General features: G+C 47.1%; 1 protein-coding gene across 1 annotated transcript in view; it reads left to right on the plus strand.

Annotated features, from left to right (window-relative positions):
* Positions 1-17,924, plus strand: part of LOC308162509 (uncharacterized protein) — a gene marked incomplete at both ends in the record, with an annotated part of 85,095 nt that overhangs the window by 17,549 nt on the left and 49,622 nt on the right. The window contains one exon of the mRNA XM_080536657.1: positions 2,708-2,817. Coding sequence (XP_080392783.1) covers positions 2,708-2,817 — 110 coding nt within the window. The remainder of the gene's footprint in view (positions 1-2,707; positions 2,818-17,924) is intronic.

Raw genomic sequence — 17,924 nt, forward strand, 5'->3', positions numbered from 1 at the left:
CAAACCGACCCGGACTAGTAGGACTAGTAGGAGGAGTAGACGATAGTAGGCGGAGTTACGTGTCACACGCAGCCTGGCAAAAAGCTTCCGGGTGTACACAGCAACAGCAGTGATTTTTTGGGAGAGAAAGAGAAAGAGAGAGAGGAAGCTATGTACACATAATAAAGTCATGTTTTTTTAACCCTTAAAACCACTGCCTTCACTTGTCTGCTTTATGAACTGTAGTATCATCATCGGGAAACGGCGAATCTACCTGCATTTGACTCATGAGTGAACTGCGAAAATGGCAGACAAACACGGTGCCGTTTGCGGGTTAATAACTTCGGGTTACCGGGGGTTAGGATAACAATTCAAACGTGTCCGGAAAGAGGAGAAACCAGGGAATCCAAAAGTTTTTGAATGGAGTCGATCCTCCACTCCTATCACCGTGGACACAGCGCGGAGCGAATTCCCTGGCTTGACAGCACAGCAGCAGCGGTCGGGTGAACTCCCGGTTCATCGAGTTTACGGTTAAAAGCATAACTTCTCGGGGTGTCAGCGCGGTGGTTAAGGGCTCAAAATGACCGTAGACAGATGGTGAAGTTAGCAAAGGAGTATTGTGTTTGTAACACCTCCACAGCCGGTGTTATTCACAGACAAACACGGTGCATAATAGCGATTTTTGTGTTGTGCTTGTTGTAAATAAAAGTTATATGATTCATTGAAATGACATTAAACTAAGATAATACGATGGTCAGCATAATTTTCCGAATCTTTATTAATAAGCTATTACAGAAAATGTAGTGACATTTTCCTAGAGTGAGTGTGGTATTTCAAGATGGCGGTTAGTGAAGAAATAATATGGGATGGGACATGGGATGACGATTTTCCATTGACCAATCAACGGTGTGCAGCGTCCAACGTCACACGCAGCCTGGTAAAGAGACCCGGATATGAAATTGTAAGACCCTGCTCCGATGTGGGACCTGGGACCTGGGACCGAAGCGACCTGGAACGACGAATGGAAAAGGGGAACGAAGCGGGCTGACCTGGGTCAGCACCAGGTCAGCACCAGGTCTGCAACGTAGTGGAAAAGTGCCATTAGTAGACCAGCTCCTTTAAGTCGCTTTTCCACTACGATGCAGACCTGGTGCCAACCTGGTGCTGACCTAGGTCTGCCCGCTTCGGTTCCCTTTTCCATTCGTCGGTCCGGGTCGCTTCAGTCCTAGGTCCCAGGTACCACATCCGAGCAGGGTCCCAGGGTCCCAGGTCCCAGGTCCCACACCGTTGATTGGTCAATGGACAATCGTCATCCCATGTCCCATCCCATATTATTTCTTCACAACCGCCATCTTGAAAATACCACATTCACTAGGAAAATGTCACTACATTTTCTGTAATAGCTTATTAATAAAGATTCGGAAAATTATGCTGACCATCGTATTATCTTAGTTTAATGTCATTTCAATGAATCATATAACTTTTATTTACAACAAGCACAACACAAAAATCGCTATTATGCACCGTGTTTGTCCGTGAATAACACCGGCTGTGGAGGTGGTAAAAAAAACACAATACTCCTTTGCTAACTTCACCATCTGTCTACGGTCATTTTGAGCCCTTAACCACCGCGCTGACACCCCGAGAAGTTATGCTTTTAACCGTAAACTCGATGAACCGGGAGTTCGCCAGCAGCCGTCCAGCCATTTTCACCATTCACTCATGAGTCAAATGCCGGTTTTAACAGGGAATTCGCTCCGCGCTGTGTCCACGGTGACAGGAGTGGATGATCGACTCCATTCAAAAACTTTTGAATTCCCTGGCTTCTCCTCTTTCCGGACACGTTTGAATTGTTATCCTAACCCCCGGTAAACCGAAGTTATTAACCCGCAAACGGCACCGTGTTTGTCTGTGAATAACACCGGCTGTGTCATGAGTCAAATTCCGGTAGATTCGCGTCTTGTCTGCGTTTCCCGATGATGATACTACAGTTCATAAAGCAGACAAGTGAAGGCAGTGGTTTTAAGGGTTCAAAAAACATGACTTTATTATGTGTACATAGCTTCCTCTCTCTCTTTCTCTTTCTCTCCCAAAAAATCACTGCTGTGTACACCCGGAAGCTTTTTGCCAGGCTGCGTGTGACGCGTAACTCCGCCTACTATCGACGACTCCTCCTACTAGTCCGGTTCGGTTTGTGTAATGGAAACAGAACAGATCAAAAGTGACCCGACCTGACCCGACCCGACCCGACCTGACCCGACCCGGGCCGGTCAATGGAAAAGCGGCTATAGATAGGTCTGTTAGTAGACCAGCTCCTTTAGATAGGTCTGTTAGTAGACCAGCTCCTTTAGATAGGCCTGTTAGTAGACCAGCTCCTTCAGATAGGCCTGGGAAGGTAGAACACCAGTGGAGGCTGGGGGAGGTAGAACATCAGGGGAGGCTGGGGGAGGTAGAACACCAGGGGAGGCTGGGGGAGGTAGAGCACCAGGGGAGGCGAGGGGAGGTAGAACACCAGGGGAGGCTGGGGGAGGTAGAACACCAGGGGAGGCTGGGGGAGGTAGAACACCAGTGGAGGCTGGGGGAGGTAGAACACCAGGGGAGGCTGGGGGAGGTAGAACACCAGGGGAGGCTGGGGGAGGTAGAACACCAGGGGAGGCTGGGGGAGGTAGAACACCAGGGGAGGCTGGGGGAGGTGTGTGTCTGACCCCAGGTGTAACTCTTCCTCCAGGTGTGAAGGACTCTGAGGAGGAGGAAGAGGAGGAGGACGAGGAAGAGGAGAACAACTCATCACCTGTGAAGAGACCTTCAACTCTGGCCTCAGGAAAGCAACTCCCACCGGTCAGTACCCCTAACCCTGACCCCTAACCCTGCTACCTACCTACATACCTCCTGACCCTGCTACCTACCTACATACCTACATACCTCCTAACCCTGCTACATACCTCCTAACCCTGCTACCTACCTACATACCTACATACCTCCTAACCCTGCTACCTACCTACATACCTACATACCTCCTAACCCTGCTACCTACCTACATACCTACATACCTCCTAACCCTGCTACCTACCTACATACCTCCTAACCCTGCTACCTACCTACATACCTACATACCTCCTAACCCTGCTACCTACCTACATACCTCCTAACCCTGCTACCTACCTACATAGCTACATACCTCCTGACCCTGCTACCTACCTACATACCTACATACCTCCTAACCCTGCTACCTACCTACATACCTACATACCTACATACCTCCTAACCCTGCTACTTACCTACATATCTACATACCTCCTACCCCTGCTACCTACCTACATACTTCCTAACCCTGCTACCTACCTACATACCTACATACCTCCTAACCCAGCTACCTACCTACATACCTCCTAACCCTGCTACCTACCTACCTACATACCTCCTAACCCTGCTACATACCTACATACCTCCTAACCCTGCTACCTACCTACATACCTCCTAACCCTGCTACCTACCTACATACCTACATACCTCCTAACCCTGCTACCTACCTACATACCTCCTAACCCTGCTACCTACCTACATACCTCCTAACCCTGCTACCTACCTACATACCTCCTAACCCTGCTACATACCTACATACCTCATAACCCAGCTACATACCTACATACCTCCTAACCCTGCTACCTACCTACATACCTCCTAACCCTGCTACCTACCTACATACCTACATACCTCCTAACCCTGCTACCTACCTACATACCTCCTAACCCTGCTACATACCTACATACCTCCTAACCCAGCTACATACCTACATACCTCCTAACCCAGCTACCTACATACCTACATACCTCCTAACCCTGCTACCTACCTACATACCTACATACCTACATACCTCCTAACCCAGCTACCTACCTACATACCTACATACCTCCTAACCCTGCTACCTACCTACATACCTACATACCTCCTAACCCTGCTACCTACCTACATACCTACATACCTCCTAACCCTGCTACCTACCTACATACCTACATACCTCCTAACCCAACTACCTACCTACATACCTCCTAACCCTGCTACCTACCTACATACCTACATACCTCCTAACCCTGCTACCTACCTACATACCTCCTAACCCTGCTACCTACCTACATACCTACATACCTCCTAACCCTGCTACCTACCTACATACCTCCTAACCCAGCTACCTACCTACATACCTCCTAACCCAGCTACCTACCTACCTACATACCTCCTAACCCTGCTACCTACCTACATACCTACATACCTCCTAACCCTGCTACCTACCTACATACCTCCTAACCCTGCTACATACCTACATACCTCCTAACCCTGCTACCTACCTACATACCTACATACCTCCTAACCCAGCTACCTACCTACATACCTACATACCTCCTAACCCTGCTACCTACCTACATACCTCCTAACCCTGCTACCTACCTACATACCTACATACCTCCTAACCCTGCTACATACCTACATACCTCCTAACCCTGCTACATACCTACATACCTCCTATCCCTGCTACCTACCTACATACCTCCTAACCCTGCTACATACCTACATACCTCCTAACCCAGCTACCTACCTACATACCTCCTAACCCTGCTACCTACCTACATACATACCTACATTTGCAGGCTGGCATTGTAAATAATAATTTTGTTCTTAATTGTCTCGCTTGGTAAAATAAAGGTAAAAAAAACAAAAACTCCTAACCCAGCTACCTACCTACATACCTCCTAACCCTGCTACATACCTCCTAACCTTGCTACCTACCTACATACCTCCTAACCCTGCTACCTACCTACATACCTCCTAACCCTGCTACCTACCTACATACCTCCTAACCCTGCTACATACCTACATACCTCCTAACCCAGCTACCTACCTACATACCTACATACCTCCTAACCCTGCTACATACCTACATACCTCCTAACCCAGCTACCTACCTACATACCTACATACCTCCTAACCCTGCTACATACCTACATACCTACATACCTCCTAACCCTGCTACCTACCTACATACCTCCTAACTCTGCTACCTACCTACATACCTCCTGACCCAGCTACCTACCTACATACCTACATACCTCCTAACCCTGCTACCTACCTACATACCTCCTAACCCTGCTACCTACCTACATACCTCCTAACCCTGCTACCTACCTACATACCTACATACCTCCTAACCCAGCTACCTACCTACATACCTACATACCTCCTAACCCTGCTACCTACCTACATACCTACATACCTACATACCTCCTAACCCAGCTACATACCTACAAACCTCCTAACCCTGCTACCTACCTACATACCTACATATACCTCCTAACCCTGCTACCTACCTACATACCTCCTAACCCTGCTACCTACCTACATATCTACATACCTCCTAACCCTGCTACCTACCTACATACCTCCTAACCCTGCTACCTACCTACATACCTACACACCTCCTCACCCTGCTACCTACCTACATACCTACATACCTCCTAACCCTGCTACCTACCTACATACCTCCTAACCCTGCTACCTACCTACATACCTCCTAACCCTGCTACATACCTACATACCTCCTAACCCTGCTACCTACCTACATACCTACATACCTCCTAACCCTGCTACCTACCTACATACCTCCTAACCCTGCTACCTACCTACATACCTACACACCTCCTCACCCAGCTACCTACCTACATACCTACATACCTCCTAACCCTGCTACATACCTACATACCTCCTAACCCTGCTACATACCTACATACCTACATACCTCCTAACCCTGCTACCTACCTACATACATACCTACATTTGCAGGCCGGCATTGTAAATAAGAATTTTGTTCTTAATTGTCTCGCCTGGTAAAATAAAAAAATAAAAATGTAAAAATACCTCCTAACCCAGCTACATACCTACATACCTCCTGACCCTGCTACCTACCTACATACCTAAATACCTAATAACCCTGCTACCTACCTACATACCTACATACCTCCTAACCCTGCTACCTACCTACACACCTCCTAACCCTGCTACCTACATACCTACATACCTCCTAACCCTGCTACCTACCTACATACCTACATACCTCCTAACCCTGCTACCTACCTACATACCTCCTAACCCTGCTACCTACCTACATACCTACATACCTCCTGACCCTGCTACATACCTACATACCTCCTAACCCTGCTACCTACCTACATACCTACACACCTCCTAACCCTGCTACCTACCTACATACCTCCTAACCCTGCTACCTACCTACATACCTACATACCTCCTAACCCTGCTACCTACATACCTCCTAACCCTGCTACCTACCTACATACCTACATACCTCCTAACTCTGCTACCTACATACCTCCTAACCCTAACACTAACCCAGCTACCTACCTACATACCTCCTAACCCTGCTACATACCTACATACCTCCTAACCCTGCTACCTACCTACATACCTACATACCTCCTAACCCTGCTACATACCTACATACCTCCTAACCCTGCTACCTACCTACATACCTACATACCTCCTAACCCAGCTACCTACCTACATACCTACATACCTCCTAACCCTGCTACCTACCTACATACCTACATACCTCCTAACCCAGCTACCTACCTACATACCTACATACCTCCTAACCCTGCTACATACCTACACACCTCCTAACCCTGCTACCTACCTACATACCTCCTAACCCTGCTACCTACCTACATACCTACATACCTCCTAACCCAGCTACCTACCTACATACCTCCTAACCCTGCTACCTACCTACATACCTCCTAACCCTGCTACCTACCTACATACCTCCTAACCCTGCTACATACCTACATACCTCCTAACCCAGCTACCTACCTACATACCTCCTAACCCTGCTACCTACCTACATACCTCCTAACCCTGCTACCTACCTACATACCTACATACCTCCTAACCCTGCTACCTACCTACATACCTCCTAACCCTGCTACCTACCTACATACCTACATACCTCCTAACCCTGCTACATACCTACATACCTCCTAACCCTGCTACCTACCTACATACCTACACACCTCCTAACCCTGCTACCTACCTACATACCTCCTAACCCTGCTACCTACCTACATACCTACATACCTCCTAACCCTGCTACCTACATACCTCCTAACCCTGCTACCTACCTACATACCTACATACCTCCTAACTCTGCTACCTACATACCTCCTAACCCTAACACTAACCCAGCTACCTACCTACATACCTCCTAACCCTGCTACATACCTACATACCTCCTAACCCTGCTACCTACCTACATACCTACATACCTCCTAACCCTGCTACCTACCTACATACCTACATACCTCCTAACCCTGCTACCTACCTACATACCTACATACCTCCTAACCCAGCTACCTACCTACATACCTACATACCTCCTAACCCTGCTACCTACCTACATACCTACATACCTCCTAACCCAGCTACCTACCTACATACCTACATACCTCCTAACCCTGCTACATACCTACATACCTCCTAACCCTGCTACCTACCTACATACCTCCTAACCCTGCTACCTACCTACATACCTACATACCTCCTAACCCAGCTACCTACCTACATACCTCCTAACCCTGCTACCTACCTACATACCTCCTAACCCTGCTACCTACCTACATACCTCCTAACCCTGCTACATACCTACATACCTCCTAACCCAGCTACCTACCTACATACCTCCTAACCCTGCTACCTACCTACATACCTCCTAACCCTGCTACCTACCTACATACCTACATACCTCCTAACCCTGCTACCTACCTACATACCTCCTAACCCTGCTACCTACCTACATACCTACACACCTCCTCACCCAGCTACCTACCTACATACCTACATACCTCCTAACCCTGCTACATACCTACATACCTCCTAACCCTGCTACCTACCTACATACCTACATACCCCCTAACCCTGCTACCTACCTACATACCTCCTAACCCTGCTACCTACCTACATACCTACATACCTCCTAACCCTGCTACCTACCTACATACCTCCTAACCCTGCTACCTACCTACATACATACCTACATTTGCAGGCCGGCATTGTAAATAAGAATTTTGTTCTTAATTGTCTCGCCTGGTAAAATAAATAAAAAATAAATAAAATTTAAAAATACCTCCTAACCCAGCTACATACCTACATACCTCCTGACCCTGCTACCTACCTACATACCTACATACCTCCTAACCCTGCTACCTACCTACATACCTACACACCTCCTAACCCTGCTACCTACCTACATACCTCCTAACCCTGCTACCTACCTACATACCTCCTAACCCTGCTACATACCTACATACCTCCTAACCCTGCTACATACCTACATACCTCCTAACCCTGCTACCTACCTACATACCTACACACCTCCTAACCCTGCTACCTACCTACATACCTACATACCTCCTAACCCTGCTACCTACCTACATACCTACATACCTCCTAACCCTGCTACCTACATACCTCCTAACCCTAACACTAACCCAGCTACCTACCTACATACCTCCTAACCCTGCTACATACCTACATACCTCCTAACCCTGCTACCTACCTACATACCTACATACCTCCTAACCCTGCTACCTACCTACATACCTACATACCTCCTAACCCAGCTACCTACCTACATACCTACATACCTCCTAACCCTGCTACCTACCTACATACCTACATACCTCCTAACCCAGCTACCTACCTACATACCTACATACCTCCTAACCCTGCTACATACCTACATACCTCCTAACCCTGCTACCTACCTACATACCTCCTAACCCTGCTACCTACCTACATACCTACATACCTCCTAACCCAGCTACCTACCTACATACCTCCTAACCCTGCTACCTACCTACATACCTCCTAACCCTGCTACCTACCTACATACCTCCTAACCCTGCTACATACCTACATACCTCCTAACCCAGCTACCTACCTACATACCTCCTAACCCTGCTACCTACCTACATACCTCCTAACCCTGCTACCTACCTACATACCTACATACCTCCTAACCCTGCTACCTACCTACATACCTCCTAACCCTGCTACCTACCTACATACCTACACACCTCCTCACCCAGCTACCTACCTACATACCTACATACCTCCTAACCCTGCTACATACCTACATACCTCCTAACCCTGCTACCTACCTACATACCTACATACCTCCTAACCCTGCTACCTACCTACATACCTACATACCTCCTAACCCTGCTACCTACCTACATACCTCCTAACCCTGCTACCTACCTACATACATACCTACATTTGCAGGCCGGCATTGTAAATAAGAATTTTGTTCTTAATTGTCTCGCCTGGTAAAATAAATAAAAAATAAATAAAATTTAAAAATACCTCCTAACCCAGCTACATACCTACATACCTCCTGACCCTGCTACCTACCTACATACCTACATACCTCCTAACCCTGCTACCTACCTACATACCTACACACCTCCTAACCCTGCTACCTACCTACATACCTCCTAACCCTGCTACATACCTACATACCTACATACCTCCTAACCCTGCTACCTACCTACATACCTCCTAACCCTGCTACATACCTACATACCTCCTAACCCTGCTACCTACCTACATACCTACATACCTCCTAACCCTGCTACCTACCTACATACCTACATACCTCCTAACCCAGCTACCTACCTACATACCTACATACCTCCTAACCCTGCTACCTACCTACATACCTACATACCTCCTAACCCAGCTACCTACCTACATACCTACATACCTCCTAACCCTGCTACATACCTACATACCTCCTAACCCTGCTACCTACCTACATACCTCCTAACCCTGCTACCTACCTACATACCTACATACCTCCTAACCCAGCTACCTACCTACATACCTCCTAACCCTGCTACCTACCTACATACCTCCTAACCCTGCTACCTACCTACATACCTCCTAACCCTGCTACATACCTACATACCTCCTAACCCAGCTACCTACCTACATACCTCCTAACCCTGCTACCTACCTACATACCTCCTAACCCTGCTACCTACCTACATACCTACATACCTCCTAACCCTGCTACCTACCTACATACCTCCTAACCCAGCTACCTACCTACATACCTACATACCTCCTAACCCTGCTACATACCTACATACCTCCTAACCCTGCTACCTACCTACATACCTACATACCTCCTAACCCTGCTACCTACCTACATACCTACATACCTCCTAACCCTGCTACCTACCTACATACCTCCTAACCCTGCTACCTACCTACATACATACCTACATTTGCAGGCCGGCATTGTAAATAAGAATTTTGTTCTTAATTGTCTCGCCTGGTAAAATAAATAAAAAATAAATAAAATTTAAAAATACCTCCTAACCCAGCTACATACCTACATACCTCCTGACCCTGCTACCTACCTACATACCTACATACCTCCTAACCCTGCTACCTACCTACATACCTACACACCTCCTAACCCTGCTACCTACCTACATACCTCCTAACCCTGCTACCTACCTACATACCTCCTAACCCTGCTACATACCTACATACCTCCTAACCCTGCTACATACCTACATACCTCCTAACCCTGCTACCTACCTACATACCTACACACCTCCTAACCCTGCTACCTACCTACATACCTACATACCTCCTAACCCTGCTACCTACCTACATACCTACATACCTCCTAACCCTGCTACCTACATACCTCCTAACCCTAACACTAACCCAGCTACCTACCTACATACCTCCTAACCCTGCTACATACCTACATACCTCCTAACCCTGCTACCTACCTACATACCTACATACCTCCTAACCCTGCTACCTACCTACATACCTACATACCTCCTAACCCTGCTACATACCTACATACCTCCTAACCCTGCTACCTACCTACATACCTACACACCTCCTAACCCTGCTACCTACCTACATACCTCCTAACCCTGCTACCTACCTACATACCTACATACCTCCTAACCCTGCTACCTACATACCTCCTAACCCTGCTACCTACCTACATACCTACATACCTCCTAACTCTGCTACCTACATACCTCCTAACCCTAACACTAACCCAGCTACCTACCTACATACCTCCTAACCCTGCTACATACCTACATACCTCCTAACCCTGCTACCTACCTACATACCTACATACCTCCTAACCCTGCTACCTACCTACATACCTACATACCTCCTAACCCTGCTACCTACCTACATACCTACATACCTCCTAACCCAGCTACCTACCTACATACCTACATACCTCCTAACCCTGCTACCTACCTACATACCTACATACCTCCTAACCCAGCTACCTACCTACATACCTACATACCTCCTAACCCTGCTACATACCTACATACCTCCTAACCCTGCTACCTACCTACATACCTCCTAACCCTGCTACCTACCTACATACCTACATACCTCCTAACCCAGCTACCTACCTACATACCTCCTAACCCTGCTACCTACCTACATACCTCCTAACCCTGCTACCTACCTACATACCTCCTAACCCTGCTACATACCTACATACCTCCTAACCCAGCTACCTACCTACATACCTCCTAACCCTGCTACCTACCTACATACCTCCTAACCCTGCTACCTACCTACATACCTACATACCTCCTAACCCTGCTACCTACCTACATACCTCCTAACCCTGCTACCTACCTACATACCTACACACCTCCTCACCCAGCTACCTACCTACATACCTACATACCTCCTAACCCTGCTACATACCTACATACCTCCTAACCCTGCTACCTACCTACATACCTACATACCTCCTAACCCTGCTACCTACCTACATACCTCCTAACCCTGCTACCTACCTACATACCTACATACCTCCTAACCCTGCTACCTACCTACATACCTCCTAACCCTGCTACCTACCTACATACATACCTACATTTGCAGGCCGGCATTGTAAATAAGAATTTTGTTCTTAATTGTCTCGCCTGGTAAAATAAATAAAAAATAAATAAAATTTAAAAATACCTCCTAACCCAGCTACATACCTACATACCTCCTGACCCTGCTACCTACCTACATACCTACATACCTCCTAACCCTGCTACCTACCTACATACCTACACACCTCCTAACCCTGCTACCTACCTACATACCTCCTAACCCTGCTACCTACCTACATACCTCCTAACCCTGCTACATACCTACATACCTCCTAACCCTGCTACATACCTACATACCTCCTAACCCTGCTACCTACCTACATACCTACACACCTCCTAACCCTGCTACCTACCTACATACCTACATACCTCCTAACCCTGCTACCTACCTACATACCTACATACCTCCTAACCCTGCTACCTACATACCTCCTAACCCTAACACTAACCCAGCTACCTACCTACATACCTCCTAACCCTGCTACATACCTACATACCTCCTAACCCTGCTACCTACCTACATACCTACATACCTCCTAACCCTGCTACCTACCTACATACCTACATACCTCCTAACCCAGCTACCTACCTACATACCTACATACCTCCTAACCCTGCTACCTACCTACATACCTACATACCTCCTAACCCAGCTACCTACCTACATACCTACATACCTCCTAACCCTGCTACATACCTACATACCTCCTAACCCTGCTACCTACCTACATACCTCCTAACCCTGCTACCTACCTACATACCTACATACCTCCTAACCCAGCTACCTACCTACATACCTCCTAACCCTGCTACCTACCTACATACCTCCTAACCCTGCTACCTACCTACATACCTCCTAACCCTGCTACATACCTACATACCTCCTAACCCAGCTACCTACCTACATACCTCCTAACCCTGCTACCTACCTACATACCTCCTAACCCTGCTACCTACCTACATACCTACATACCTCCTAACCCTGCTACCTACCTACATACCTACACACCTCCTCACCCAGCTACCTACCTACATACCTACATACCTCCTAACCCTGCTACATACCTACATACCTCCTAACCCTGCTACCTACCTACATACCTACATACCTCCTAACCCTGCTACCTACCTACATACCTCCTAACCCTGCTACCTACCTACATACCTACATACCTCCTAACCCTGCTACCTACCTACATACCTCCTAACCCTGCTACCTACCTACATACATACCTACATTTGCAGGCCGGCATTGTAAATAAGAATTTTGTTCTTAATTGTCTCGCCTGGTAAAATAAATAAAAAATAAACAAAATTTAAAAATACCTCCTAACCCAGCTACATACCTACATACCTCCTGACCCTGCTACCTACCTACATACCTACATACCTCCTAACCCTGCTACCTACCTACATACCTAAACACCTCCTAACCCTGCTACCTACCTACATACCTCCTAACCCTGCTACCTACCTACATACCTCCTAACCCTGCTACATACCTACATACCTCCTAACCCTGCTACATACCTACATACCTCCTAACCCTGCTACCTACCTACATACCTACACACCTCCTAACCCTGCTACCTACCTACATACCTACATACCTCCTAACCCTGCTACCTACCTACATACCTACATACCTCCTAACCCTGCTACCTACATACCTCCTAACCCTAACACTAACCCAGCTACCTACCTACATACCTCCTAACCCTGCTACATACCTACATACCTCCTAACCCTGCTACCTACCTACATACCTACATACCTCCTAACCCTGCTACCTACCTACATACCTCCTAACCCTGCTACCTACCTACATACCTACATACCTCCTAACCCTGCTACCTACCTACATACCTACATACCTCCTAACCCTGCTACCTACCTACATACATACCTACATTTGCAGGCCGGCATTGTAAATAAGAATTTTGTTCTTAATTGTCTCGCCTGCTAAAATAAATGAATAAAAAATAAATAAATGTTAAAATACCTCCTAACCCAGCTACATACCTACATACCTCCTGACCCTGCTACCTACCTACATACCTAAATACCTCATAACCCTGCTACCTACCTACATACCTCCTAACCCTGCTACCTACCTACATACCTACACACCTCCTAACCCTGCTACCTACCTACATACCTCCTAACCCTGCTACCTACCTACATACCTACATACCTCCTAACCCTGCTACCTACCTACATACCTCCTAACCCTGCTACCTACCTACATACCTACATACCTCCTAACCCTGCTACATACCTACATACCTCCTAACCCTGCTACCTACCTACATACCTACACACCTCCTAACCCTGCTACCTACCTACATACCTCCTAACCCTGCTACCTACCTACATACCTACATACCTCCTAACCCTGCTACCTACCTACATACCTCCTAACCCTGCTACCTACCTACCTACATACCTCCTAACCCTGCTACCTACCTACATACCTACATACCTCCTAACCCTGCTACCTACCTACATACCTCCTATCCCTGCTACCTACCTACATACCTCCTAACCCTGCTACCTACCTACATACCTACAAACCTCCTAACCCTGCTACCTACCTACATACCTCCTAACCCTGCTACCTACCTACATACCTACATACCTCCTAACCCTGCTACCTACCTACATACCTCCTAACCCTGCTACCTACCTACATACCTCCTAACCCTGCTACCTACCTACATACCTCCTAACCCTGCTACCTACCTACATACCTCCTAACCCTGCTACCTACCTACATACCTCCTAACCCTGCTACATACCTACATACCTCCTAACCCTGCTACCTACCTACATACCTCCTAACCCTGCTACATACCTACATACCTCCTAACCCTGCTACCTACCTACATACCTACATACCTCCTAACCCAGCTACCTACCTACATACCTACATACCTCCTAACCCTGCTACCTACCTACATACCTCCTAACCCTGCTACCTACCTACATACCTACATACCTCCTAACCCTGCTACATACCTACATACCTCCTAACCCTGCTACATACCTACATACCTCCTATCCCTGCTACCTACCTACATACCTCCTAACCCTGCTACATACCTACATACCTCCTAACCCAGCTACCTACCTACATACCTCCTAACCCTGCTACCTACCTACATACATACCTACATTTGCAGGCTGGCATTGTAAATAATAATTTTGTTCTTAATTGTCTCGCCTGGTAAAATAAAGGTAAAACAAACAAAAACTCCTAACCCAGCTACCTACCTACATACCTCCTAACCCTGCTACATACCTCCTAACCTTGCTACCTACCTACATACCTACATACCTCCTAACCCTGCTACCTACCTACATACCTCCTAACCCTGCTACCTACCTACATACCTCCTAACCCTGCTACATACCTACATACCTCCTAACCCAGCTACCTACCTACATACCTACATACCTCCTAACCCTGCTACATACCTACATACCTCCTAACCCAGCTACCTACCTACATACCTACATACCTCCTAACCCTGCTACATACCTACATACCTACATACCTCCTAACCCTGCTACCTACCTACATACCTCCTAACTCTGCTACCTACCTACATACCTCCTGACCCAGCTACCTACCTACATACCTACATACCTCCTAACCCTGCTACCTACCTACATACCTACATACCTCCTAACCCTGCTACCTACCTACATACCTCCTAACCCTGCTACCTACCTACATACCTACATACCTCCTAACCCAGCTACCTACCTACATACCTACATACCTCCTAACCCTGCTACCTACCTACATACCTACATACCTACATACCTCCTAACCCAGCTACATACCTACAAACCTCCTAACCCTGCTACCTACCTACATACCTACATATACCTCCTAACCCTGCTACCTACCTACATACCTCCTAACCCTGCTACCTACCTACATATCTACATACCTCCTAACCCTGCTACCTACCTACATACCTCCTAACCCTGCTACCTACCTACATACCTACACACCTCCTCACCCTGCTACCTACCTACATACCTACATACCTCCTAACCCTGCTACCTACCTACATACCTCCTAACCCTGCTACCTACCTACATACCTCCTAACCCTGCTACATACCTACATACCTCCTAACCCTGCTACCTACCTACATACCTACATACCTCCTAACCCTGCTACCTACCTACATACCTCCTAACCCTGCTACCTACCTACATACCTACACACCTCCTCACCCAGCTACCTACCTACATACCTACATACCTCCTAACCCTGCTACCTACCTACATACATACCTACATTTGCAGGCCGGCATTGTAAATAAGAATTTTGTTCTTAATTGTCTCGCCTGGTAAAATAAATAAAATAAAAAAATAAAAATGTAAAAATACCTCCTAACCCAGCTACATACCTACATACCTCCTGACCCTGCTACCTACCTACATACCTAAATACCTAATAACCCTGCTACCTACCTACATACCTACATACCTCCTAACCCTGCTACCTACCTACACACCTCCTAACCCTGCTACCTACATACCTACATACCTCCTAACCCTGCTACCTACCTACATACCTACATACCTCCTAACCCTGCTACCTACCTACATACCTCCTAACCCTGCTACCTACCTACATACCTACATACCTCCTAACCCTGCTACATACCTACATACCTCCTAACCCTGCTACCTACCTACATACCTACACACCTCCTAACCCTGCTACCTACCTACATACCTCCTAACCCTGCTACCTACCTACATACCTACATACCTCCTAACCCTGCTACCTACATACCTCCTAACCCTGCTACCTACCTACATACCTACATACCTCCTAACTCTGCTACCTACATACCTCCTAACCCTAACACTAACCCAGCTACCTACCTACATACCTCCTAACCCTGCTACATACCTACATACCTCCTAACCCTGCTACCTACCTACATACCTACATACCTCCTAACCCTGCTACCTACCTACATACCTACATACCTCCTAACCCTGCTACCTACCTACATACCTACATACCTCCTAACCCAGCTACCTACCTACATACCTACATACCTCCTAACCCTGCTACCTACCTACATACCTACATACCTCCTAACCCAGCTACCTACCTACATACCTACATACCTCCTAACCCTGCTACATACCTACATACCTCCTAACCCTGCTACCTACCTACATACCTCCTAACCCTGCTACCTACCTACATACCTACATACCTCCTAACCCAGCTACCTACCTACATACCTCCTAACCCTGCTACCTACCTACATACCTCCTAACCCTGCTACCTACCTACATACCTCCTAACCCTGCTACATACCTACATACCTCCTAACCCAGCTACCTACCTACATACCTCCTAACCCTGCTACCTACCTACATACCTACATACCTCCTAACCCTGCTACCTACCTACATACCTCCTAACCCTGCTACATACCTACATACCTACACACCTCCTAACCCTGCTACCTACCTACATACCTACATACCTCCTAACCCTGCTACCTACCTACATACCTACACACCTCCTCACCCAGCTACCTACATACCTACATACCTCCTAACCCTGCTACATACCTACATACCTCCTAACCCTGCTACCTACCTACATACCTACATACCTCCTAACCCTGCTACCTACCTACATACCTCCTAACCCTGCTACCTACCTACATACCTACATACCTCCTAACCCTGCTACCTACCTACATACCTCCTAACCCTGCTACCTACCTACATACATACCTACATTTGCAGGCCGGCATTGTAAATAAGAATTTTGTTCTTAATTGTCTCGCCTGGTAAAATAAATAAAAAATAAATAAAATTTAAAAATACCTCCTAACCCAGCTACATACCTACATACCTCCTGACCCTGCTACCTAC

The sequence above is a fragment of the Nansenia antarctica genome (genome assembly GCF_963989245.1).
Source record: "Nansenia antarctica genome assembly, chromosome: 7".
Lineage (NCBI taxonomy): Eukaryota > Metazoa > Chordata > Actinopteri > Argentiniformes > Microstomatidae > Nansenia > Nansenia antarctica.